Source organism: Pagrus pagrus (genome assembly GCF_965226575.1).
Source record: "Pagrus pagrus genome assembly, chromosome: 2".
Classification (NCBI taxonomy): Eukaryota; Metazoa; Chordata; class Actinopteri; order Spariformes; family Sparidae; genus Pagrus; species Pagrus pagrus.
In genome coordinates, this window is record NC_140186.1 from 16655476 (window position 1) to 16682802 (window position 27327).

At 40.2% G+C, this 27327-nt stretch overlaps 1 protein-coding gene across 11 annotated transcripts in view; it reads left to right on the plus strand.

Annotated features, from left to right (window-relative positions):
- The window catches only part of camk2d2 (calcium/calmodulin-dependent protein kinase (CaM kinase) II delta 2), a 39327-nt gene extending 12245 nt beyond the window's left edge, over nt 1–27082 (plus strand). Inside the window, exons 3-22 of one of the 11 annotated variants that reach the window (XM_084340680.1) lie at nt 6543–6602; nt 8279–8333; nt 10210–10275; nt 10853–10925; nt 12954–13056; nt 13216–13299; nt 13672–13766; nt 14130–14252; nt 14470–14553; nt 14840–14882; nt 16093–16133; nt 17839–17898; nt 19379–19423; nt 20183–20231; nt 20780–20878; nt 21485–21505; nt 21894–21969; nt 22063–22157; nt 23509–23737; nt 25472–27082. In XM_084340680.1, coding sequence (XP_084196806.1) covers nt 6543–6602; nt 8279–8333; nt 10210–10275; nt 10853–10925; nt 12954–13056; nt 13216–13299; nt 13672–13766; nt 14130–14252; nt 14470–14553; nt 14840–14882; nt 16093–16133; nt 17839–17898; nt 19379–19423; nt 20183–20231; nt 20780–20878; nt 21485–21505; nt 21894–21969; nt 22063–22157; nt 23509–23737; nt 25472–25475 — 1505 coding nt within the window. In that variant the 3' untranslated portion in view covers nt 25476–27082. Of the gene's footprint in view, nt 1–6542; nt 6603–8278; nt 8334–10209; nt 10276–10852; nt 10926–12953; nt 13057–13215; nt 13300–13671; nt 13767–14129; nt 14253–14469; nt 14554–14839; nt 14883–16092; nt 16134–17838; nt 17899–19378; nt 19424–20182; nt 20232–20779; nt 20879–21484; nt 21506–21893; nt 21970–22062; nt 22158–23508; nt 23748–25471 lie in introns of all 11 variants that reach the window. The other 10 variants (XM_084340681.1, XM_084340678.1, XM_084340682.1 and 7 more) reach the window with 10 other exon arrangements.
- The last annotated feature ends 245 nt before the right edge of the window (nt 27083–27327 follow it).

A 27327-nucleotide genomic window follows, 5' to 3' on the forward strand; every position in this document is an offset into this window, starting at 1 on the left:
TTTTAGACAAGATGGTTTTATGACATGACAAATGCAAGAGGTCAGTGCCCTGCAGACAGCAAAGCAGCTGACAGAGATACAGCACAGCAGCGTCTCTCAGCTGCTCTGCTCTGTCCACATTTAAAGGGTAATTACACCAATTTTAGACATTAAAGTGTGTTTACAGGTCTTGGGGAGTACTACTGTAACACTGCTTAACCCAGTGTCTTGGGTTTGCCTAACTGAGCTGGTTTAATAAGAAAATGATAAACAGGACATGGAGACGTAATGTTAGTGCACTGAGCAGCAGCATACTCCTTTTCATTTCATCTCCCCACATCACAAACAACAACAACTCTTGCCCTACAGCAACTCTGAGGGGACACGCCACTTAATTGTGGTCACTGGTGGGGAGCGTGTTGACTGTCAGCCATCCCAACCCTACTTTAATGTGTAAAATTGGTGGAGTTACCCTTTAAGAAAGCTCAAAGAGAGATGTGTGTTCATCTTCTAGAGTATTTAGAGTCTTTTTAAATGTGCTGCATGTATAATATAGGAATATATTATTACCACAGAAACCTTTAAGATAGATTTGTGATGGAAAACAAGATCGCTACAAACACTTAAAGCCTTTCTCTTAACAGTGGAGTACCGATAATAATAAAAAAAATCCAACATGTTTACTTCCTTTTCTTACAAAAAAAATGTAAGAAAAGGAGGCAACTCAGTCTTAATCTTCATGGTCTAACTTTATAAATGAATAGTCATTCACTGCTGGATAGAGTAACAGTGCATATGGACAATCAGACATGCAGCTTAGATCGGCCCAAAAAGGTCCAATCTTGACAGTCCTGAATGATAACAGCTGACTGAGGTTGCTTTACGTTTGTCCGCACACTTACATTGGCCTCATATTATGTAGAAATGCTGCTGCTGTAAGCAAAAAGCCTCTCACGTGGCTGTGGCACTCTCTCTCACACACACAGATACATTCAGGTATTGTAAAGCATTTTTGTCAGCCAGTCACAACTCATTGTTGTCAGTCTGAGACTTTTTGAGAGTGAGGCAGATTTCCGACTCGACTGCAGCACAGGCGGGTTCGGGAGAAGGTGTAAAATGTGATTTTCTAACACATTAAAAATAAATGCTCAGTCAGGCTGACACACAGACAATCAAACCTCTACTTGGCCCCTCTGTGCTCCGGTCCAGTTGACTTATAAATCTTTGAAGTTAAATAAAAGAAAACTGTCAGGGGAAAACCACATGAGCTCCCAGCACTTTCTTGTTACGTGAGCAGTCCTCAGCCAAACTGCATTTAAATATTCACAAAGTTACTGACATTTTGTCAACAATTTAGCCATTTTTTCATCAGAGCTAGTGTCTGTAGTGTCATGTTTTGCGTGACGACAAGTAAGTTTCACAGCATAGTTGTATTTTTACTCATTAGAATTAAGTAGCATCACATTTCTACATTTTCAGCCGCAGAAGCTCCTGTCTTTTACAACAACTGTGTCATCTTTGCTGCTCAAACATCATGTCAAAGATATCTTGCGGTTGCAGAGGGCTACTCTGAAAATGTACTATTTTGATGTATTATGTAAGCAACTGTCTAAACAAAAGCATCTTATGCAGACAAATATTTAAAACGGGATCGTTGAATTGTACTGTGTGATCTTCTTTTAGGCTTCTAAGCATCTTAAAAGTTCCCTTCTTTACTTCCTACTCTAGTGCATGTCCACAGTGTGTGCTCTGTACGTTCAGGGTTAATCAGTTTGATGTTAAAGAGGAGACGTGCTCAAATTATGCCTTTTTTAAAGTGTGCATGCTGTCTGTAGTTCTGTAGAGTTTGAGAGTTGTGTGTGAACTCTCGATGTCGGCCATTTGCATGCAAGGCTGGTTCCACTGCAGAGGAGAGGAGAGGCCTGACGCTCTGATTGGTGCAGGAGTTGCTAGACAACAGATGTCCAGCCGGCTGGGAGGTGGACTACCTGTGGAGGAGGGAGAGAGTGAAAGAAAGAAAAGTGGAGGTGGAAAATGACGGAGCGAGGGAGCAAGGCTGTCATGTGACCGACGTTCAGAGTGTACGGCTAGATGCGGTACGGCGAAAAATACAACCAGTGTAATACGACCGCCTTTGTATGTGTTCTTAAGGCAGTGTTTGCTAAAGATGTGTTAAAATTGCTCCAAAGAGAAATAATTTTCTCATTAAGTATTTACATTATTTTGTTTTCCTCCCGTGGGCCTGAAACAGCTAAAATAATTCTCATCGGTGATCTAAAATTTGGGACAATCGGCCCAGCTTCTTCTGATGAGGTGTCTAAGATGGTTGGTGTTGGTCTTTGCTGCCCAAACAATTTTAGCAAAGAGTCAAGTCAAGTCAGTTTATTTATATAGCACCCTTTCACAACAAAAGTTATCTCATGACACTTTTCAATCAGAGCAGGTCTTGACCATGTTCTTTAATTTTCCATTCCCCAAAATGTTTTCTTGTGGGCTGCCAGATATATTATACAACATGCAGCAGGGCAGAAGGGCTGACGATGTGCACCAGTGTATTCAACAGACCCCTGTTGGCTTTCTAGTAATTTGTCTGCTGTAGATTGTTGTCATGATAAATTATGAAGTGGAGTTACTATATAAACCAGTGATGGAGATTTAAATGAAGACATCTGGTTGATTACGTACAAAGACAAAATATTGTATTTTTTACTTGTGTCTCTATAAAAGATTGTGTATGTATTATGCATACCTTTATTTATACAGAGATTTAAATAATCGTATGGTATGTGTGATATACAAAAAAGTTCACATAAAGGGAAAAAAAGAAAAAGCATGGACTTCCGGGCTTGAGGTGCTGACAGCTGCAAGGTGTAAATAGATAAAAATGGAGACGTCACACTCAACCCACAAGAAATGTGTTATAAAAGAGTTTAGTGTTAGGTCTCTATGACAAACATTTAATAATATACATATTATTTTCATTGTGGTATTAGTTTTTCACCTTAAAAAACTGGATCATGGGGTTAGTGCTATGAGTCTTATAATTTAACAAAGGAAAGACTGAGTTTGTGTGTTTAACGGAGAGTGAGCCAAAGAGACCATGTGTCATTCAGTAACATGGTAAGACTGAGGCGATGGAGAGATTAGTGACCTTGCTCAAAGGGTCCCGCTGATCATGAAATAATGGCTGAGCTGCCTTTGTTTCTGGCTCTGCCTGTCAGGATGCCTGTCTGCTGTCGTGCTCGTCTCGCTCGCCTCCAAAGCTGGCAGAATGCTTCAAACAAAATCAGAATTGGCATTTTCTCACAGGCAATATGGCGGACGTGTGACCACACAAAAGAGCTGCCTCGGAGTGTGTTTGTTGTCAGCGTGTGCAGGCCTCTTATCAGAAGTTTTCACAGTCTTATTTCACCACCACCATGTGATTGAGTGTGCTCTATCTTTGGCCTCGGGGTGCCTGTTTCCAGTTTATCTGCTGTTTATTTAAACCTTTGCCACCTCTCCAACCTAATTGGATGGTTTATGATTTATAGCATTCCACATCTGGGCCTGAATCACTGCTGTTAATCATTTTGTGGCTGTCAATTTGAAGGAGCAATGTGTAAGAATTGGCCAGAACTTTAGTAAAAAACATTAAAAAAATCAACTAACATTATCAGCAGAGTATGAAGAAACAATGTGATTTATACTTCGAAGGAGGGATCAGGTGATGTGACGTGCCTTTAGGGTCTTTGGAAAAGGGCAGACCCTTTAAAAAAAACTTGGCAGGTGTTTGGATAAGTCTTTGTCTATCACTGCCTATCTTTGGCTAGCTTCAACTAATCAGTAGGAGAGCGCCACCAGTTACCTGTTGAGGCAGCGGGATTTGCAAGATCGCATGAGGCTGCCACCCGAGACGAATGGTAAATCAAACTCTTGCCGAAGCCAGTAAGGAGAAGAGCGAAAACATGTTGTCCTCATACAGTACAGTAAGACCCTGATTGGTAAAAAGATTATCAAAGTGACTGATCTACCTCTGTATCCATGATTTAGGTAGTGAATATACCATCTCCTTTTCTGTTCTTTGTGCCTGTAACTAACAGTACCAGGGAAGGTTTCAGCTTCTTCCTCCTGTATTTTTAGCTTTAACTGTTGTGCAGCCACAGCTCAGCCTGTATTTGTTTTACATGTGACTGTTGGGATTTTATTCTGGCTTCGTCTCTTTCACTGCGACTGATAAACTCCACCCTCTGGTGTGGATGAACACTCTTTCAGCCACGGCGAACATACTGTACTGGCATTTTTACCCGGCATTTGAGAGCACGCCAAGTTCCATTTCGTTGAAAGTGTACTGCAGCTCGAAGTTTGTCTTTGCGCTGCTTCCTATAGATGCACTACGCTGACACACACCTGTACCTATAATGGGAGCAAGCTGCCTGGTGTTTCTTTGTTAGTCTTGCCTCTGAGCTGCCTCTGAGTCCACACAGTTTCCATAGCATCAAGAGGAGCAGAGGAAGGAGACATAGATGAGAGTGAAAATAGGCGTCCTATTTTATTTGGAGAAAAAAAAAAAAGTAGAACCGGCTGCTCTTCTTTCTCTCTCTCTCTCTCTCTCTCTCTCTCTCTCTTGCACTCCGAGTCTCGAGGCAAAGCTGAAATGGGTCGCCTCAACACCGTACTGCATCACTCATTATAACGACTGCTGCTCTGACTCAGTTGTTCAGAATCCGAGTCACTGGACTTTGGTTGCTTCTGACAGGGAGATTTGAGAGTCACTTCTTGTTTCACAAAGTCAGATAAAAATCAGTCTGGTTTCATGGAGGAGAGATGATGATGATTCTGTCTGAAGGGCGGCCATGTGACTGTGGTCACGTGGTAACCATTATACCTGTTGTCCTGTCTGCCTCTCACTGAAGACTGTGTTGTGTCCAGCTCATGACATTTGACTCTCTGTTGGGAGGCACTCATGTTGTACAACGTGATTAACAACAGCTGAGTTCCATTTGATTTTTGCAATATGGAGTAAAATAAGCAAAATATACAAAATTTAAGTTTAATGTCCTTTGTTGAAACAGGTCCACAAAGCTCACCACCAGTCCCCCTGATGATTTGTTAAGGTCGTAACAGACATACAGAGCATTTTAACGTGTTTCAGCTCACATATGCTCACTGCTCTCGTAGTGATTGCCACTGCGAGATATTGCCACTGTCGGTGTTTTGTTTATAACTTGTTGAATGCTGCCCCAAGTTGCTAATAAATCAGTTTGTGCAAATTTTATGGCCTTTTTTTGTTTTTGTTAATCTAATGCTAAGTTAAATACCTGGCCAATCACAGCACTTCATCACATGATGGATACAAATATCCAGTAATGCAGTAACAATACTGTCATTTAGCAACTCATTGAATTGTGACACTGCTTGCATAAATGAAATACAAACGGAGGTAGCTCCCTTGGTATGAACAATATGTGTCCTGCAGGGCTTTACTATATTTCAGGAATATTATTTATTCATGTTCACTTTTTATTATTAATTCCAAGCTAAGAAGAAATGGTTCATTTCATGTTTTTATTAACATTTAAACATGTATAAAGTTTTGTGTGATGTAATTAAATATTTAAGTGAATAGATTAATACATAAATAGATCAATTAATAAATAAAATAGAAAATAGTTGAGTTAACGGTTAATACATACAAAGGTGAATTAAAGCATAAATATAAATCTGTCGCATTTTATAAATTAACTAATGCCTTCTTTTATTTTCAATGTTATTTTTGGTGCATCTAATGTTATATTCATTTATTTATTGAGCCATTTATTTATGTCTTTCGTTTTTTATTTTATTTTGGCAGTTTCAGTCCTCCATAGAAACATGCATCATTGTACTGAACAACAATATGATGGTTAACACATGATTTGGCATTCATTTGCCATCACGTTTTAATTTTTTTTAATATAAATACTTGATGTTGGTTTTAACCATTACTAGTCTAGTCTCACAGTGTTTATTGTCACATCAACCAATCCCAGTCTGCTTTACTGAACAAAGAAACATTAGGAGAAACCAGCTAATCTTTGTATTTAGATTTGGGTTTGACCTTGTGAGATGTTAAATTAAATTAAATTTGTATCCTTGCAAACTAATTTGCAGCAAAAGGAACCTGCAAGCAAACTGCAAGCTAATATTTTGTGTGACACAAGAGGTCAATATGAATCTGCTGTGGCTGCTCGCTCTGTTTGCTGTACACTGTTGCCTGCCTGTTTGTGGCACATAACCAAGCACATATCAGGTCACATTATTTTTGTCAAGCATCTCAGTTCTGATAAGGAAAAGAGCCGGGCTGACACACAGCCGACACACACACACACACACATACAGAAGTGAGAATGTCAAGTAACAAACATCCACACTGACAACGATGCCCAAACACTTGTGTCCTCCACAACATCTAAATTAACTCGCAGCCAACTTCGTGTTCGATGATTCAGAAAGCCAATCAAAGCAGTGAATAATGAAGAGCATTAAAAATAACCTGTCTGTGTTTCCCTCTGTGTTTGTGTCTCCTCTGTTTTTACTTCTAGATCATCAAAAGCTGGAGAGAGAGGCGAGGATTTGTCGTTTACTGAAGCACCCCAACATCGGTGAGCAGCGAGTCCTCGATCTTAAAATATGCACGCTGATACAAACGAAAACACACGTATTTTGCTCAGGTCTCTGGTGAATCCTGCTGTGGCTATTCATCTTCTAGACACAGTTATGAGGAGAAACCAAGTGTGTGTGTGTGTGTGTCTGTACAGGTATCTAATGATGATGTATCTGTGTGCTCTCCCAGCCGAGTCATCAGAAAGACACAGGTGCCCTACGCCCTGTCTCCAAACCACTGACTCTTCACACTCTTTCCTCCTCATTATGCCTCTGATAGAACCTGTCTCTCCTCTTTTGTTCTTTGCACACTCAAACGCTCTTGCCCTTTCTTTTTTCCGCTGTCATTATTTCTGATTTCTTAAATCAGTTCTGCACCACAGCTGCCATTCCAGTCAGATTTGCAAGATGGCTCTGCTGTTTGAGAACATCTTTGACTGAACATTTGGACTTCTAGGCATTGAAATCGGGGAAAAAATACATGTTATGTAGAAAAATACACAAAAGAAGAATATATGATATAGAGAGATTATATTGGACAATTCTTTAGTATAAGGAGCCAAATGCTAAGTGGGCTTTGAGGGCATTATTGACTTTATAATGTCACAAGTGATGTCACTGTGAATGTTAAAGGGGCAATATGTAGGAATTTGAATTGAAAACTTTTAAAAAATGACTACAAATGTCAACAGTTTTGACATTATATGTCTATGTATTGTGTTATTTTAGCATGCTAACAAGCTAGCCCTGGCCTGTAACAGTCCAAAGCACCTGTGCTTGCAGTGTAAAAACTCCCAGTCAGGAAAGCTAGCTACACAGCTAACTGAGCTATCTAGTTAACAGCAGCTACAGTTAGCAGCAGTTAGCAATATCGCTGAGGATATGCTGCCGTCTCTTTTTTTTTCAGTATGAATGTGACGGTTGGCCAATTCTTACATATTGCACCTTTAATATCTCCATATAAAACAGTAGTAATGTCAGCATATCTTCACTGATCTAGGACCAAAGTGGAAGGAGAAAGGTTATTTGCTCTTATTAAATATTTAAACATCATGAATCATTGATCAGTGAGAATTCATGCGTTTCATCTTATATTTACCCATACATAGGATTTGATTTAATATTCCATTATATTCTAATCCAGGTTTGAGCCCCCAGATGCCAGTCAGTTGTCAAAACAATGATGTACAAACCATTAACCATTTACCTGATCTAGATGTCACAAGGTTGATTGTGCAAGTACAGGTTCATTCACAACAGCCCAGGCTTCCTTATCTACAGTTTGCTATAAACAGCATGATTGGAATTTGATTATAGGACTTAACTGGGTTTAGGTTGCTCTCAAAGGGTTCACCTGATCACAGTGATTTTCGGGATGGCAGCTGTGCTAAGGAACCGAATGTATCCACTCTCAATAACATCATGAATCATCACATTAAGCGGCGACAGATTATATTATACCCTGCAAACTTATTTTGAAACTTGATTTCCACTGTGTTTCTGATACACATGACAACTAACAACCAAACTCCGAGGAACAGCAGCAAAGACTGAAATGTAAATAGTAAGTATTGGCAGTGTTGGTATTGAGGTGTTGACGGCTTTGTTTCATTTGGCATTTTTCTTCTGTCTCTTCTCCTTTTCTGTGCTGTGTTTTGTTAAATCTCTTCTACAGTACGACTCCATGACAGCATATCAGAGGAGGGTTTCCACTATCTGGTGTTTGATCTGTGAGTAACAGACTCTCTCACACACACATTGTCTGTCAGGTGTAACCAACCTCACAGTTCCACGTGTTTTGTCTTGTTTTACCTTCCCTTCATAGTTGTGTATTTGGATAAGGTGGATAGTGCGTAAAAAAATATCTTCAGTTTTTAAACCATTTATATATTTGTGTGTAAAGTACTTCCTGAGTTCTTACTAGTTCAAACTATTCAACTAAACTAGGTTTCACTATAAAATTTGAGGGAATGTCTTGGTGAAGACTTAAGTAATGTGAAAATCAGATCCTAAGAATCATCGTCCGTCTTGTCAAATCAAGCAACACACTGTAAGACTTAATCAAAAAGGAAGACAAAATGCAAGACACTCAGAGGCAGCCGGGTAAGAGAACAAAAAACAAGCTTTAATGCAACCAAAGCTGTAGTTCCTAAAATCCAAAACCAAAGGCACACAAAAAACACAAGCAACAAAACAGGAGCAATCCACAAGCAAAGCTAAACTAAGTAAAAACCAGAAAAACAAAACACAGAACAAACCAGTATAACACAAGGACTCGGGCGGCAAAAACAGGTAAAACATGACAGAATGGCAGGACAGAAAAACACAGACAAACCAAAGAAGAGTGAGGGGAAAACACAGGCTCACTAATGGAAAACAGGTGAGCAGTAAGAAGGGTGGGAAAACAGACAAAGACTGGAAGTGAAACATGACACGAAGTCTACAAAATAAAACAGGAAATGATGAACCAAAAACCCAAACCATGACACAAACTATGTCTCAGGTAAAATGCTGTTTAAATATGTACTTTGCTGCCTACTATTACACGATACATGCATTAATAAGTTGTGAACTCTAAATTCAGATCAGATTTTGAACTCCCCACCAATTATGTTCTCCCAAGTCTTACTCAAACCTTAGGAGAACGCTGATTTAGTAATTCATAAATCTTTACTCAGCAAAATTGTAACTAGGCTTGAACTTATAAGGAGCTGGTGCAACAGGCTCCTGACCTATATCCTCTCTCGTGCATGTGTGTGTGTGTGTAAGTGTGTTTGTGGATGGGCCTTTGTCTATGCAAAACTTATTAGTATATGCACACACATACACAAAAATAAAAAAGACGTGTGACCATGTTCACGTCTTCTTAAACACTCTCATGCAAGCTCTCATGCACATATACGCACACATTAAAGGGGCTCTATGCAACATTTTGTAGCAATATACATGTATTAATCACTTTTTTATTGGCCGTATGTGAGCGGATTGTAATGTGACATGAAAAATGAGACCTTCCCCGTCTCTTGGAAGCCTGTGGACGATTTGTTTAAGTTGTTTAATGCTGCTGGACTGTGAATTTCTTTGTGAAGGACACTGACTTTATGCCCCTTCTCGTGCCTCTCTCCACTAACAGAGAGCAACAGTAGCTAACTTTAGTTTGGAAATGGAGTCCGCTAACATAAACTCACGGCCGGCTTCCAGCACAACACAGAAGTTCCACAGAGCCCCTTTAATACACACAATAACACAGCTTACACTCAGAAAATGGCACTTAAAAAAAGTGAAAAAAAAAAACAAGAAGTTGTTGTACAAGTTGGAATTGGCTTGTAATAAACAAGAAAAAAATCTGCCAAAAACAAGCTTCTATATCTCAGGGAAACACTGTGATTGTGTCGATAGTGTAATGACATATTTTTGACTCGACAGATTAGATTACCTTTTGCAGTGTAGCTAATTGTTTATGGATGTAACAACTACAAAATGTGATTGTAAGTATGTCTATAAATATATCAGGCAGTACAAAATCAATGAACGATCGTGTTTCAGTCGTCGATACGGAAAGAGAGGCAGGAACAAGCGCACTATTTTCTCTCTCCCTCTCCACAGGGTGACAGGAGGAGAGCTGTTCGAGGACATCGTAGCCAGGGAGTACTACAGTGAGGCTGATGCCAGGTAACACACACCCACACACACTCACATACTGCTGAGCAAAGCAGCCATTATGCATCTCTGTCTGTTGCCGGTGTGTATATTTGTGTGTTTCACATACGGCCGTCTCAGAGGTGTGATACAGCTGCCTTGTCTCTGAGGCATCTCACAACAGAGTTATTTATAAAGTTGATTAACGACATATAGCCTGCGGTATTAATCATACACAGCCTACGTTACACTGCCAGCTTTGTGTTGAAATGCTGATCCCCAGAGAGAAAGAGAGGCAGATACAGTGTGCATGTGCGCGTGTTTCTATGTTTCCTCAACACTGTATAGCTTTTGTGTAAAACATTAAATCTTGTGATGAATGACTTCCCCTTCATGTGACTTAATGTCATCTGTCGAGAAAACAGCTTCACACATAAGAAGTCTAATGAGAAGGACATGTGATACATTGTTATGGGATTGTTTCCTCCTCTCTTCCTATCAATTAATTATCCTCATCTTCTCTTCTCTGCCGTTCTTCCTTTCCTTTTCTTCTCTCCATCCACTCGCTTCATCACAATCCTGCGCTTGCTCATTGCTCTCCTGCCCTCAGCCACTGCATACAGCAGATCCTCGAGAGTGTCCATCACTGCCATGTTAATGGGATTGTCCACAGGGATCTGAAGGTTTGTATGACCGCAGCCATGGCTGCAGCCATATTCAGTCAGGACTCTGTGCAACAGATGGCAACACTCAGAAAGACCCAGTGACTCCCCTCACAGTCCTAACCTTTTGCCTCCAGACACTCTTCACAATATGTTTGTAATTAAACTCGAATCAATAATTATTTCCTCATCATAAAGATGTTTTATTGTCACAATATGCGTTTTCTTCGTTGTAGAAACCCTTTAAGCTTTGAGACATTAATAAAGCGCTTTTGACCTTGACCTCAGCTTTGAAATTGGCTGCAAATATGGGCTGGAATAAGATCCAAACCTACCAAACGGCAGAGACTTAAAGGGTTAAAGCACCAACTTTACATCTAAAGTGTGTTCTTGGGGAGTACTACTGCATACGTGAAAAAGGTAGTATAAAGTCTTTTGTGGCTCCAGAGGAAGCTGCATCTCATCTGACAAACTGCTTCCAGTGATGTCACTCAGTGGCTAAATTGCATTGTGGGAAATTTAGCCACCAGGTCTTAACAAAGCAGTCCCCTGGTCCAGTATTACACTCTTATAACACTGTTGGACTCATTATGGGGAGTTTTAAAACAAATAATCACAACCACAGATATCGCCTTTTTTATTCCACGTATTCTTCTTCCTTATAAAAACCTGGTGCCTAAATTACCCACAATGCAATTTAGCCACTGAGTGACATTACTGGAGGCAATTAATCAGATTACATGCAGCTCCCTCTGGAGCCACAAAAGGTTTTATGGTACATTTTTCACATATGCAGTAGTACTCCCCGAGAACTGTAAACACACTTTAATGTGTAAATTGGTGGAGTTACGATTTAAGGCCTAGCTCTCGAGTCTGCCTTTGTGATATGAGCATCTTGTTGAGTCGATAGTCTGGACTTAATACCTGTCCTGCCAATGTCAAGATAAAGGATCCTCCTCTGTTACTCGCCCTGATGTTTCAGAGAGCATGCTAGCATCTTTATGTGTAGTGCGAGTGCAGCGTTAAGGTGACAGGAATAGGAGCAATCACAAGCCAGAACCTCAGCAATGATCAGCATTTGCATAATTATGTTAAAATTATGTTGAGAGAGATTTTCCAAGGTCATGAATATTCTAATGGTAGTCTCTAGTCTCATAACCTCCCAAGAACGTTTTTATGTGGGAGAAGGGAGTCTCCTGAATATCTTCAAAATGCATTGTGAAAACATGTAGCTGTGTTGTTTTCAATCTGTTGACTTTACCAGGGGAGATGTCCTTTGCTCAAGTGAATTTAAGTTTTAGGATGCTCCACAGTCGGGAGGATTTATTCATTGTTATGTAAATGTGGATGTGTCCAGTTGTCAGTTAATGTCCTGTTGAGTCATATGTCTGCCATAAAGTGACTGCTCACAGGCTGTCTGTGTTTAGAGTCTCTAAATGTTAGGAAATGTATTATTCAGTAGAGCACACTGTCTAACTGGCCTAAGGTTAGCGAAGACCTTTCTGCACCTGTGTCTCTGTCTGTGTGTGTGTGTGCGCGCGCTGGGGACTTGCATATATTTATGATTGTGCTAAACTGTGTTAGCGTGCGATGTGCGGTTTGTCGTTACCCATATGTGGCTGAGTCACTAGTTTTTACACCCACGTCCCCTGTTACACCACACCTCCCTCCTGTATCCTTCTCCCTGCAGTGTGCACTTTGTTCCCACTCGTGGATTTTAACAGTGAATTGGTGTTTTTGTCATGTCTGCTACCAATTCACTCGCTCAAAATCCACGAGACTGAGGGAGCAAGTCCACAGCTGGAAAATGTCTGTCGTCACGCAGGGATTTGGTCCCGTTGCACATTTGTGTTTCTCTGTCACTTTGCGTGGCAGAAAAAGGGAGTCGCCTCAGACACTGATTTAAGAGCAGTTTAGCATCGTTGACCCCTAATAGTTAAGATTAGGATTTGGTTTGGCTAATCTGATTTTAGATCGGTGTCTGTGGGCGGCTTTTTCCCAGAGCGCGTGACCTCTCACCTCTAACCTGTTTGACTCCGCCCCCCCCAGCCTGAGAACCTTCTATTGGCCAGTAAGCTGAAGGGGGCGGCGGTCAAGTTGGCTGACTTTGGGCTGGCTATCGAGGTGCAGGGGGACCAGCAGGCATGGTTTGGTGAGTATTCATACATCCATTTTACAACCTGAATCAGTTGGTCAATCAAGCAACCAACCAATCAGTCGATCAATCAATCGCTCAACAGCCTGGTCACTGAATTGCCCACTCTGGCCTACCATTCCACATCTCCTCCCTCCATCCATATTACTCCTCCAGGTTTTGCAGGCACCCCGGGATACTTGTCTCCAGAAGTTTTGAGGAAAGACCCATATGGGAAACCAGTGGACATGTGGGCCTGTGGTAAATAATATTCAGATTCTCTCTCTGCAACTGTTTGAATGAACCTGACGCAGGAGCTAAAGCCTCAGTCTATGGCTTTTATCTACGGGTCTGCACAAGCACTGCAACTTCATGTTGTTTCTAGTATTTTCTGCAGTGTTAAGTGGGCATTTTTTTATTTTGTTGGTTAAAGCTCTGGGTTCCCCATCTCACCAAATACTGACACTTTGGGATTTCCGCCATCTGAAAGCGGCAGTATTTCACGAGTTGTGAATGTCACTCAAAAATAAACTATCTCACCAAAAGGAGCTTTAATAATAGAGTTTATATCCGTATACAGTGTATTGGTATTTTCTGTCAACATGCTTAACTTACCATGTCACTTCCTTCTAGGTGTGATTTTATACATCTTGCTCGTGGGTTACCCTCCCTTCTGGGATGAGGACCAGCACCGCCTTTACCAGCAAATTAAGGCTGGGGCCTATGATGTAAGCAAACAGTAAAAAACAGGGCTGTCATTAAAAGGAATGGATACTGTTCACATTTTAACTGATAGTGAGAGCTGGAATTCAGTATGCATACCCAGCAGTACCTTTTTCCAGTACTTTTCTCTCTCTTAAAAATAAAGATAAAAAGTAACAGCCCTAATACACACACATGCAATTCTCAGTACACATATTTACTGTATTTTCTGTCTTTTACTCAGCGGATGGTTGTTTCACTGATTTACTGCCCTTTCACTTGTGCTGTTTCTTTGTTCCTCCTCTCCTTGCCTTGCTTTAAAAGCAGTATCTAATGATGCGATGTTAGTCTGTGTAGTGAGCGTTTAACACTCTCTTGTTTTTTGACAGTTCCCGTCCCCTGAGTGGGACACTGTAACTCCTGAGGCCAAAGATCTGATCAACAAGATGCTAACCATCAACCCCAGTAAACGCATCACTGCCGCAGAGGCCCTAAAACACCCCTGGATCTGCGTATGTGGCGCGCACACGCAAACAGACATATTGATAACGATAATGCTAAACTATTATTGGTAACAGAATGCATCAGTAGTATCAGATCCTACCTGCATGAACACACTCACACAACTCTCCACAGTCTTATCGCACACACATGCATATCCATCCATTCCTCTCATCCATTGTTTCATTTACCTCCTAATCCTCAAATCCTCTCATCTTCTTCCTGCAGCAACGGTCCACTGTAGCCTCCATGATGCACAGGCAGGAGACTGTGGAGTGCCTGAAGAAATTCAACGCCAGGAGGAAACTCAAGGTGAGACGTCTGGCAATCCTTCGCGTTTCTATTTACGTAGAACAATCCATCCAGCCATCTTTCTCTCTCCCGCTCTCTCTCTCTGTCTTCCTCACTCAGGACTTCTCAGGGTAACTTAGAAATGATGACTTGCTCTCTAAAACCTTCAAGTTGCCCTTTTGCTGTGCTCCTCTTTCGTGCCGTAACCTTTTAATCAATCTTCCTATTTCTGTCTCTTCCTTCCTTTCTTCTTTACTTTCTTCCATCATCATTACCTCCTTCTTTCCCTTCTTTTCTATCACTGCAGGGAGCCATACTGACCACTTTGCTGGTCACAAGAAACTTCTCAGGTATGTCTCTCTCAGCCTGATGTCCAAGAACATATCGTATAAACGAAAAACATTGATCTTAATTTAAAAAAAACAAAACAAAACAAAAAAAAAACGGGAGACTGGAAATGTTTCTCAGCCCAATATATTGGAGGTAGTTTGGTTAGGTGCATCTTCTAGTTATGAGGAAAACAGATCAGAGGCACTACAAAGTAGGTAAAAATGTACAGTCAATCTTTAACTTTGAAAAAAAAAAAAAATCAATAGAGGCTTTTTAACCTATTCTTGAATGCCTTCGATCTGTTTCTCCATAGAACAAAGATGATCATGGCACAAAGGTGCCACTGGTAAACAGTCATTTCTCTTTATCTCTCTAGCTGTTGCTCTTTCACCCTGTTTCTATTTTGCACTCAATCATACCTTTTTGCATGCATTTCCTTTGACCTGTCTCTATTTTCTCAGGCTCTTACTGGCCTGCTTTCTGTCTCCATTATACAGTGAAATGCATTAGTGCATTTGTGTCTCTTTTTATTCATCATTTTCTTCCTATTTCAATTTTCTTTCCTTCTTTTGTTTGGATTGTGGTTTCCATTTGAGGTAAGATTTTTGGAATGACAGGGAAATATGCGGGGTGTTACAGTTATGTTGTTTAGGCCTTACTTAGTCTCCTAATAGCCAATCACATTTGCATGAAGATGAGGTATTTGGTATTCGAAAGAACGCTATTGACCCTCACGCCTGCAAAAGTGCCAATATGAGATCAGAATGAAATTCAGACAAGGATGCAGCATGCATTATGAAATGCAGTCTAGTGTTTGGATTCTTTTGATGCCATGAGAAAAACACGGGGAGTGAGTGGTGGGATTGTGAGACGTGCGAGTGCTCGCAAGTGCATGTGTATGTGTGCAAATGTCAGTTTAAGAATGCTGCGAGAGTCTGTTGAAGATGGGTAGATTATCCCTTTCATCAGCTGCTAAATATACCACCCACCCTTCAACCCTTCACATGTGAATTAGTATGTAGTAGGAGAACAACCTTGCATAAATGATGATGCCATTCTAAGCATCTGTTGCATTGCATTATGGATTTTGCAGTTGGATTTTTGCACCTGGAGTTTGAAGATAAGCACAGTCGACTGATATGCTTGCTGCATGTTAGTGTAGCCTCAGGCTCAGGAATCTGCTGGCGAACTCTCATGCTGAAGTGTCGCCTCTTTCTTTTCCCTCTACAGCAGCCAAGAGTTTGCTCAACAAGAACAAAGACGGCGTCAAGGTGAGTTGCTTTTGCACAGTGAAGACAGTGCTTTGGTACTTGCATTAGTCTGTTGGAACGCTCAGTGTCTGAGACCCCTTCTGGATAATTATTATGCATCGTGCACTTAACAACATCGTCATTCAGGGACAGTCACTCCAAGCGGTGGGCAACGGGTGTTACTGTCTTAGCTTGATCTCACAGTTGTTCTTGTGGCACAGCAGACCACATGGAGTTACATTTGTAGTCTTATCAAACGTTTTTAAAACACTGGTCTCTTTAGTGTCTCTACTTGCCTGTATTTGCTGAATAGACCGTGTCTCATATTTTCCATAGTCACATAATCTTTACCGTAGAGCCCCTGATGTGTTCTATTCTAGTTTCTCTGTGTGATCGGGACCCAGTCTGAAATTAACACTTGATGCAGGAGTGCATGTGCACTCTGCACGCAGTTACAATGTTGAGTATGTAGTTTGATTGACATATAAGTGAGTGTTGATATGTAATTGGACCTCTGCATACATTCTTTGAATCAGTGTCACTGTGTTTGGGTCTTACTCAGGCCTACAGTATGTCATGCTATGAGATCCATTCCAGGAAATTCATCCCTCAGTCATGTGACCCAAATGAGAACTAGACGGGCACTTGGAGAGCACATGCCTCCGCCAAGGCCAGTTGTCTACCCTTCTGTGATACAATCTGCAAGCACAACCATCATCTTGATATGTTTCTAGAACTATGAGAATTATATCGTTGTGCCGAGCTGCAGACTCTTCATCTCAAGTGTGCATTTATTATGCACTCCTAAATTGAAAATATTTTTTAAACTTTTAAACTTTTTTTAAAAACTTTTTTTTGGAATCCTGCTGACAAACAGACAATAAACAAACCGTACCGAAAACATAACAGGTAATTTTTAAAAAAAAGTATGTCTATTTAATAGGTTGAGTGAATATGGAAAAAAATATATATTAAATGTATTTCTTCTATGTTACTTATGTATTAATTAAGTGAACTATATAGTCCTTCCCATGTTTTTGAATTTATGTTATTCAGTTTTTTATTTATGTCCCTCAATAGATGGTTGCACCAATACATACCTACATTGAAATGGATAGACCAGGAAAGTATTAGCACAGTTTCCTGCAAATAAATATTTTCTTACCTGCTACAGAAAAACACCTGCACACTTAGTCCATTTACGACATGAAATAAGTGTGCTGGCGTTATCTTTTTTCACTGACGCTGTTTTCTGATAGCCGCGCACCGACGTGATGTGCGTATAATTACTCTTCTTCTTTGCGGTTACCTTATCTGACAGGGTGGGTGGTGAAAAATAGATTAGTCTGTCGTCTTCTTTTGTATTCTCCTGAATCTAGCCGTTTGGAACTCAATCAAAATTTGGTCTTAGAGACAAAAGCAGCTTCCCTTCGACTGCTTCCCACAACTTCAGCACAGCCCATTTTAACCGACTTCTCTTGTTTCTGCTTCTGTCTCAAGCGAGGCTTTCCTAATACATCTACCTTCCAGCTGAATTGTGCCTTATTAAATACACAGACTTCATTAAGAAGTCTTGGTCGGTAAAAACGCAACGCTAACATCAAATCTTTGAGACACATGAGTTGGGATGATCTCTTTGGAATGGACCGTAGTCAGAGTGTGTGTGCGAGTGTGTGTGTGAAAAGTGTGTATGTGTGTCATGTCCCCTCTACACTGCCCCCTGCAGGTCAACAACAAAGCCAACACAGTGACCAGTCCTAAAGACACTGGCCCTGCCCCTGCGCTGGTATACTCACACAACCTCACCTACACCTGCACCTTCATCCACAAAACCTCTACACCTCCCCACCTCACTCCTCGCTGTGGAGGAGGTACAGGTTCACCCTTAAATTTCACACGGGGTCAGATCATTTTCTTGTTCGATCTCAGCCTTGACTGATAAGATTTAAATGCTTAAGGCTAAAAATATAATGGGTGGTAAGAAGGGGTGAAACAGATGTCTAGTTCAACAGGCTATCCCTGAATGAAATAATGTGTAAAAGCTTTTGTGGCTGCGCAGCATGTCCCAGCTCTAGCATATCTGATACAGCTAGGATAAACTATTCATAATTCAGATCGGTGCATTCAGTCATTTATCTGAATAAGCAGAGCATGCATGGGGCATACAGAGCTTTGGATTTGATGGATCTGTATATTGTTAATGTTGAGTTGAAACAATAAGCCTTTACACACATGAATAGTGTAGATTTAAATATGTAGTCAGGGTCAACCTTTACCTCAATCCCCTCTCTCCTTCCCCCTTTTCCTCTGCAAGAACCTCTCCTCTCTCCTTCCTCTGTACACACCTACACCATGCATGTGCTCCTCCCATGTCATGAAATGTACTCCAGCACCGTCAGTTCTGCCTTTGATAGTAAAATTCTTGACGAGAGGCGAAGACGTGTTATTTAGTTTGTCTGTGCATGGCTGGAGTGTGAGGATGTCGGCTGCTCGGGCTCATTATGATGCTACATTCCCGAGTGATTTGGCCGTCACTCACTGACTCGCGCATGGTGTCTGCTGACTGGCTGTCTACGTAAGGCCACATGACTGCTGCTCTGCATGACGTCAAAGGATTTCTGTCCCCCCATTGGCTGCCAGGATGATTACGCATGAACACAGGCACATGGCATCTCTCTTTTTCTTTCTCTGTCTGTCTCTCTCTATTCTCCTTTCTCTCTCCATCATGATGCACACACACACACACACACAAACACACACACACACACACACACACACACACACACACACACACACACACACACACACACACACACACACACACACACACACAGATGCAGGCTGCTGATGTTATAATCTACTGTAATCGGGGCTAGTGATTAGAAGGTCTGAGCTGGTCATCAGAATCGATTCCACAAAAGCCCAGACAACTGATTACCGAGGCAGGAGGGCTGATGAAAGAAAAGCAGACACAGAAAGAGACACTGAGCAACAATGGCACGCAGGAAGGGAGATAAAAGCTCAAAGAAAGAAAAACAAGTGGCCGATTCAAGAGGGGTTTAATATGTATTTTATATCAGAGACATTAAGATAGATAGATAGATAGATGGATAGATAGATAGATAGATAGATAGATAGATAGATAGATAGATCACCTTCTTGACCTTGACATACTGAAAACAAACACAATCATTTCCTTTGATGTGCCTTTTGCCGTTTCTCTGGTTATTTCTTCCCTCAAGTTCTCTGTCATTTGTTCTCTTTAGGAACCACAGACAACTGTAATCCACAACCCTGTGGATGGAAATAAGGTATTACAAACAAAAACAACAATTTCACAGTTACAATTAATAACAATAGTATGGCCCCCAACCTTTAACAGCAATTACACTGTACTGTGTACTTTATCTTCATCGGGGCATCCTGCTGGCCTCTGGGTTTAAGACCCTAACCATGTAATCGCAGCATCGCTGATTAAAGCCGAGCCAGGGACCTTTGTTCATTGTTATCCCTCGTCTTGTTTCTCCTGTATTGCGACTGAAAATTTTAATTGCAAAATGCTTTTCTTTAGTTTGCAACAGCATTTGTTGCTTTTAATTTCAACTAGGGCTGTCACAATATCAGATTTTCGCTACATAATTATCGTGGCCAAACAAAATCCCACCTATGGAAATTTGAAAAAAATGATTTTAGTCAATATTCATCTTGAACTTTGTTTACCGCGTGTTTTGTGTCTTTTCTGGCAAATGAATTGCCCACAAAACACGAGTATATGGAGGTGGAGAGAGAGTCGTTAACCATAACTGTAAAAAGAAGTGTACAAAAAGAACAATTGCTATCAACTTCTCAATATTAGTGAGAAGGCAACCAGATGAACCCAAAACCAAATGATGCACATGCTGATTATTCAGAAGAACCACGTGTATTATTAACACAATATCAATATTTCATTTTGTTACATATTACAGTTATCGTTAATATCACCATTTTGCGCTCCTAATTTCAACACTCACTGATGTCACAAACATAATTTCTGCTAAATCATTATTGATATTGTCATTCTTTGTCAGGAGTCCATTGAGAGTGCCAACACCACCATAGAGGATGAGGATGTAAAAGGTGGGGAATAATTTGTTTTTCGACTAATATACCAGTTTGCTTTCCTTGCCAACACTGTGAAGTTACAACAGTCAGTCCTCACCCTTCCAATCCAACTGATCACTCCTTGGTTTTCCTGTTTTTCTTCATACGCAGTTAAAAAAAAATACACAACAAGTGATCTACTGCAACCCCCCTTTTTGGCTGTCAACTCTCGCAAAATGCAGTCCGCCCTGTTCTTTTTCCGTCTTCCCCACCCCAGCATCCTCAACTTTCTCCCATCTTGTCTCTGAGGATGATGCTCAAATTGGTTCACTCTGTTTGCTTCTTCATTTTAGTTTGCACACCCTTTGTTTTATTTTTTCAGTATTAAATTTGTCTCCTTTCTATTTTTTCTTCCCTTTCTTGTGTTTTGTTGAAAATATCCTTTCTTCCATAATTCCTATCTTGCCTTTGCCCACACATACATACATACATATGCCTTAATCAACCCGTATCTTTGTCACATCCCCCACCCAACACACACACTTGACACCCAATCACTCATCCATCCATGCAATCTCTGACAGCCCTTCGTCTGGGCAGCTTAGTGAGCGGTATCTTGAGCTCTAAGAGCCGTTCCTCACAGATGTCTGACTCAAGGCAGACTCCCACCTCCTCAGTTCAGAGTAAGTCCCTCCACTGTGGGGGAGAATTGCCCTGTTTTGTTCCCCTCCTGTTACTCAGTCACCAGTGGAAGAAAGTGATCTGTGTCTTCAATCCTGTGCTCCTCGTGTTCAAATCATCCCCTTGGCTTATATGAGTGGGTGTTTTTTAAGATTATTGGTCCTTATTCTGCACTGTCTATCCCCTCTCCAGTGATAGCAAACCTCTGTTTTTTACCCCTAAATATCTTCTCCTTCTGTCCGATTTATTCTTCTGTATTTGGATTGAAGAAGAAGCTCTCCTGCTGTACATTTGAATTGTGTAGATACAGATACTGTTCTCACTCCTCTATTTGCCTTCTGTGCTTACTTACCCAAACATTGACACATGTAGCAGAAAGCTGACTCGCATACACACTAATGTATACACACACACGCACACACACACACACACACACACACACACACACACACACACACACACACACACACACACACACACACACACACACAGTGTTGTAGCTTATAGCCGTCAAGGCAACACAGCTGAAGCACTGATTGATATATTTATTTACGATTTAACGTGTTTTTTTGATGCACCAATTAAGTAATTGTTTTAATATCCCCCAGCCTGCACCAATAACAATAAAGGTAACTGTCAACATTACTTAGTTGAACTTGCTTTTGTAGCGAATTACTTGCATCTGAGCATTGGTTTGTCTTTGTTCATTTTGAGCTTTGTTGGGTGAAAGGAATCGTGTCATCCTGCATTTTCCTGCCTGATGTCATTATTAGTCATGGGAGGCTTTCTTGCTGTTTTCTTACACAGTTATGAAATTACAATTTTGTGAAACACTTTTATTGAGTGCCTTCCATTTCTAATAACTTTGAATCCCGCTAACCGTAGAGTAGAACCCATTTGGATTTGATGTAAGATCTGCACCCAGACCTACATTTGCCTGAAATACAGTGACGACTTGATTTAAAAAAATGTCATCAGTTTGTGTGGCTGATGGTTTTCTGTGATCTTGTGTTGTAGCCCGCAAGCAGGAAATTATCAAAGTCACTGAGCAGTTGATTGAGTCTATCAATAATGGAGACTTTGAGGCCTATGCGTAAGTTTCTTCCTCTCTGCACTTGTACAGTAACATCCCAGAATTATTCGCTTACTTTCTTTGCTGATTTTCTGTCCTTTTTTGGTTTAACAGGAAGATTTGTGATCCTGGTCTAACTTCCTTTGAGCCTGAGGCCCTGGGCAACCTGGTGGAAGGACATGACTTCCATCGCTTTTACTTTGAGAATGGTGAGTTGAAAACCATGAAACATCCTGTGGCAAAAAAAAAACAAAGTTTAGCAGCATCACTGAGGCAGCTGTATGTGCCATAAAACTGTCCATTTTACAAAATAGATTTATAAAATAGCTTTTTAGAGTAGACCACCAACAGTATCATCCATTGGAAAAGTTTTCTTGTGTTATTGTTGTCCAGAGGTGTTGAAATATGTAGCAGCAGTAGGTTCACCCGAACTACACAGAAGGGTTACGGTTATGTATTCTTCACTGACATCAGTTTGTTTAAATTTTTGCAGCTGCTCTGGAAAAATAGTTGTAAACATGCTTGCTTACATTGGTGCGATGTGCCGAGTGATCTATTGCATGGATTGCACAATGGAAAAAACTTGCTGTTGGATTTTCAGTAGGGAGAGCTTGTTTGTTCAATTTTATGTCCTGGAATACAGAATCAAAAATATATGAGAACAACATTAATTGATAAGTTCACCCAAAAATGAAAATTCAGTCTTTATCTACGCACCCTGTTAAGTTTCATAGTCCACAAAATATTTCTGAAGCTTCACAGCAAAACAGGGTTCTCCAACTAAAGTAGAAACGGACTACTGCTCGAGCCATATATGCATGCAGCATAATGAGCCAATAAGCAACAGCTGAAGAGGCAGGTCACAAATGTAATCAGTTATTGGGAAGCACAAGCAGGTGTACAGAAAACTCACTGAAACCTAGTGGACATCGCCATCGTGTGCAGAGATAGACAAAATATCTTAAGTTCTGCACCGAAATCTGTTTCATTGCTTCAAATTAACGTGGTTGAAACATTATATAAAGTAAACATTTGTACTGATATCCATATTTTGAAAATAAAGAAGGCCTCCAACACAGCGAAAGGGGTTTTGAGCCTGTTTTTCATATGGAAGAGAGTGTAAATAATGCATTCGTATGTATGTTCTGTATCAATATTTAATCCTATCAGCTTACATGCTGGTATACTACAAGGTCATTGCTGTGATTTTGGACTAACCTTGGAGCAGAAAATCACTAATGAGTAATGACTGCTATAAATGGCAGAATGTCCTCAGTCTGGGTAAAAATAGTTCAGATAAACCAGATATGTCCTAGAAACCTCAATCACTTGGCAAGCCTGTGCTTGTCCACTATCCAACATCAACATATGGAGACTTTTAGTTCTTCTTGTCTTCATATCGGTTAGCCCTCCTTTAAACGTCTGGTTAGTGTTTGTTTTTTGTCATGTAGCCGTGTTAGAATTTCTCAAACCATCATCACCCAGCCATGTGTGGAAAGTGATATCCATTATATTCATGACATTTGCTCCCTGTATTCAGCCATTTTGTCTCTCTTTCAGCCCTGTCTAAAGGGAATAAGCCGGTGCACACCATCCTCTTGAATCCACACGTGCACCTTATTGGGGAAAATGCAGCGTGTATTGCCTACATTCGACTGACCCAGTACATGGATGCTGCCGGCATGCCCCGCACCATGCAGTCTGAGGAGACCCGTGTGTGGCACCGCCGCGACGGCAAGTGGCAGAACATCCACTTCCACCGCTCCGGCTCGCCCAGCATCCCCTCCCAGTAAGAGACAGTAAGGAACAAACAGCAAATTAACGAAACAGGAGCTGAAGATCTTGTTTTTGCTGACCTCCAGTGGTTTAACTTCCATGTTTTTGCTTTAAAAAAAAAAAGAAAAATAGGCATAACCCTCTAGATTCATGAGATATGGATTAGGTTCCCACAGGTCCTCAATCAACGCATTGAAGGTTTTTAAAATAGACAAAAAAGACACGGGTCATTGATAGTGATGAATTTAGAGATTTTGTTCAAGAATAGAAATTAACTTCTTTTGATATTGTTTTTACTTGACATATTTTGCTGTCTGCAGGTGTGTCTCCCACAATTTTCTTTCATTTCTGCTCACATGTTCAAGCCTCTGTCTTTCTAATAGACCTTCTCACGGCAGACATTTTGATTTGTCGAAGCAGGAAAAGCACAGGTGGAATTTATAACATTAATGATGGTTGCATTTCGTTTAGATGAGTGCGTTTCAAGGCCCTGGCATTGTGCATGCTCACTCACTAACATGACTTATTTGGACACATAATAAAATGGAGCTATCATTAACGTTATCAGTCATATCTGTGCTGTCCCTGCTTTGACAAGTCAAAATGTCTGCTCTGAAAAGGGTCTATTGTTGTTTGCCTGCGAGTTGTCATTATAAAAAAATCTAATTGTTGTAACAGTAATTAACCTTGATCCGAATCTCAAAACAAGTTTGGTCCTTGAGTTTGAGGGAATTGGTCCTGGAAAGTCCTTGAACAGTCTTTGAATGTGATGTTCAAGAAGGTGTGAGAACTTGTATGGAGTAAGCACACTGCATCAAAAGCTTGACAGACCTGGTGGAGGAGTTAAGCTAAAAGTCAGTTGCAAAGGTGTGAGTATTTCCTGCCACAGATACTTTGACTCATCATAGTAGGAAGTAAAGGTGTAACCTATGACATCAATAACAGCTGCACACCCATGCAGGTCTTTTTAGTCATCTTCTTCAGAATCAGAATCAGAAATACTTTATTAATCCCTTAGGAAAAATTGCTTGTGTTACAGCTGCTCCCATTCATAGGTCAAGTTACTAGTTTGACTGGTACACGATGGGCAGTCATGCTGAGAAATACAACTCAAAACTTGTAAATGAAGGAATATGAATCATAAAGGTGTTGTTTATGTTAGGGGTATTGTGATACCGATACTAGAATCGGAAATGCCTGGAAATGCAGGAAATGGTATCAGTCAGTACACAAATCTACTTCCTGATCCAATCTTACCAGGTAATTTATTGATTAGCAGATGAATAGAATGACATCCATACAGGGAAAGTTGTATACAGCTGTTAAAAATAATAATAATACGACAATAATTTATATATTTTTATATATCTGAGTACTCAGATTGACCAATTCTCAGTTCTCAGAACATGTATTGGGAAGCAAAAATGGTATTGGTACATCTCTAGTTTATGTTGTCCCGCCTGAAAGTATGCATACAAGAGTACACACCCAAACTTTCCTGAAAAAAAGTCTAATTATGCAAACTAATTATAAACACCTGTTAGGGTGGATCATAGGTGTGAAAGGGACATTCCCGGGGATGCCAGTGAGCCAGCATGCACAAAGGTAGTGCCAGGACCTGTTATTAATCACACGTTTGCTTTTCCTGCTCTTTCATGTCAGAATTGACATCTTGCATAGTAAACATCTTCAGTGCAGTGTGTTAGGATACACTCACATGTATCTTTCTCTCTCTCTCTCTTTGCAGTTAATGGAATATCAACATGTGGTCAAAAAATGAAAATAAAAAAAAATCCCATCAACGAATCTAGTGGGGCAGTCAACTAGCCAACCCATGACTGCTCTCCAACCTTTGACCCTTCTGTAAGGACATGACATCGCACAGGACACAAGTATTAATACATTTTACTGTTATGGCATTTTATTAATGGACATCATTCGAAACCACCACCGGGTGGCTGCACACAGTATTTGGACATTATGAAACAAGCATATTGACAGCATTTTTTTTTTGGTTTGTTTTTTAAGATGTTTTGGTATGCATTTTAAATATAAAATAGAGATGTTTAAAAATCTACTACTGTAACCTCTCCCAAAAATTAGTTCAGTATTTTTATGTGTATTTATGTGTGTGCAATACAAAAACATTTGGAAGATCATGTTAAAATTTGAGCTTGCTTTAGTTCTGGTGATGTATATACATTGTGATTGTTGATAAAAACAAAAACAAACATTGAAATTGCTATTCTTGCTATCAGAGGAATTAAGAGTTTACGTAAAATCCAGTTTATGAGCTACATTTATGTTTGCTATGAGCTAAGTCATACTGTTTGAATCGTCCGATTTCAACCTATAATACTAATTTAAATGTAAAGAAAAGCAGAGCAGCTTACACTTTGCATTGAGATATGTTTGCCTTTATATCAGTGAAATAAGAAATAAGAGAATGTAGCATATATGTAATATATGAAAATTCAAGACTATTGTGTAGTGCATGGGGGGGAATATTGTAAGTAAGATCATATGAAACTATAATATCTTCTGTTTGATTTGTGAATCACTGACTTGTTTGTTTGCATTTGTTAATGTCGTGCATCAGTCCTGTCCCAAATGTTTCTAATGTCCTCCAGTATCATGGAACTGTTGTAAAAACAATAACACAGTTACGGTTAGCATCCAGCGTAAATATCAAAACCTCATATCTAAGAGGAGGAAATCTAAAGTCCTGGTTGCTGAAGCACCCCTTACATTTTGTATAAAAATGAGAAGAAAACAAGCTCATTTTTCATAATGTTTGTACTTGTATTGTATGACTGTATGTAGGGTTTCTGTTGTCATTTTATTCTTGTCATTTCCAGTGTGTTTCTCTGCCAATTGCACAGACAAGGTGGCGATGATGAAGATGGAGCAAAGGCACTATAGTCTTTACCTTCTGTCAGGTTAAGTGTCAACCTGACTGTAAGGCTGTTAAGTCTGGAAGCGTCATAAAAGCATTGGATTGAAGAACGTTGCAGTCAGACAAGAGGATGGTAAGACCGCAGTGAAGGAGTCAAATGAGAGTTGGACTGTAATAAATGTTGGGATGTCTTCCTTGATGATCAGTGCTTCTACCAGCCAGTGGTCTCCTTACCGCTGCAGGACAATGCCGTAGTCTTCGTCATCCTTACTGTTTGCTCTTTTCAATTGGTTGGTCTCTTCTTTTTTAAAGGGAAAATATGACAAACATTTCTTTTAACGAAACGTATGATGTCAATGCAATGCACCACTCCTTACATGGTGTGTACCTGTTGCCAGCACGGCAATGGATGGCTTAACATGTTTAAGAAATAAATAAATCAACTAAAAGGTGTATAATGAATATGTTTAACTTGTTTTGTGTTACTGGTTGATCATTTCTGCCCTAGTACGGAGATGGAGTGGAGCTGTTGTTGTGTGTTTAAGACTTGAAGGTCATTATTTAAAATATTTCTTTGTGTCCTTTGCTTTATCATGCTGTTTGGATGTACAGTACAGGTAGATGTACTAGAGATTTTCAAGATACGATCATGGTTTCAGATTATACAGTATTACACTGTTATTGTTATAATTTCTGTTACAATGACC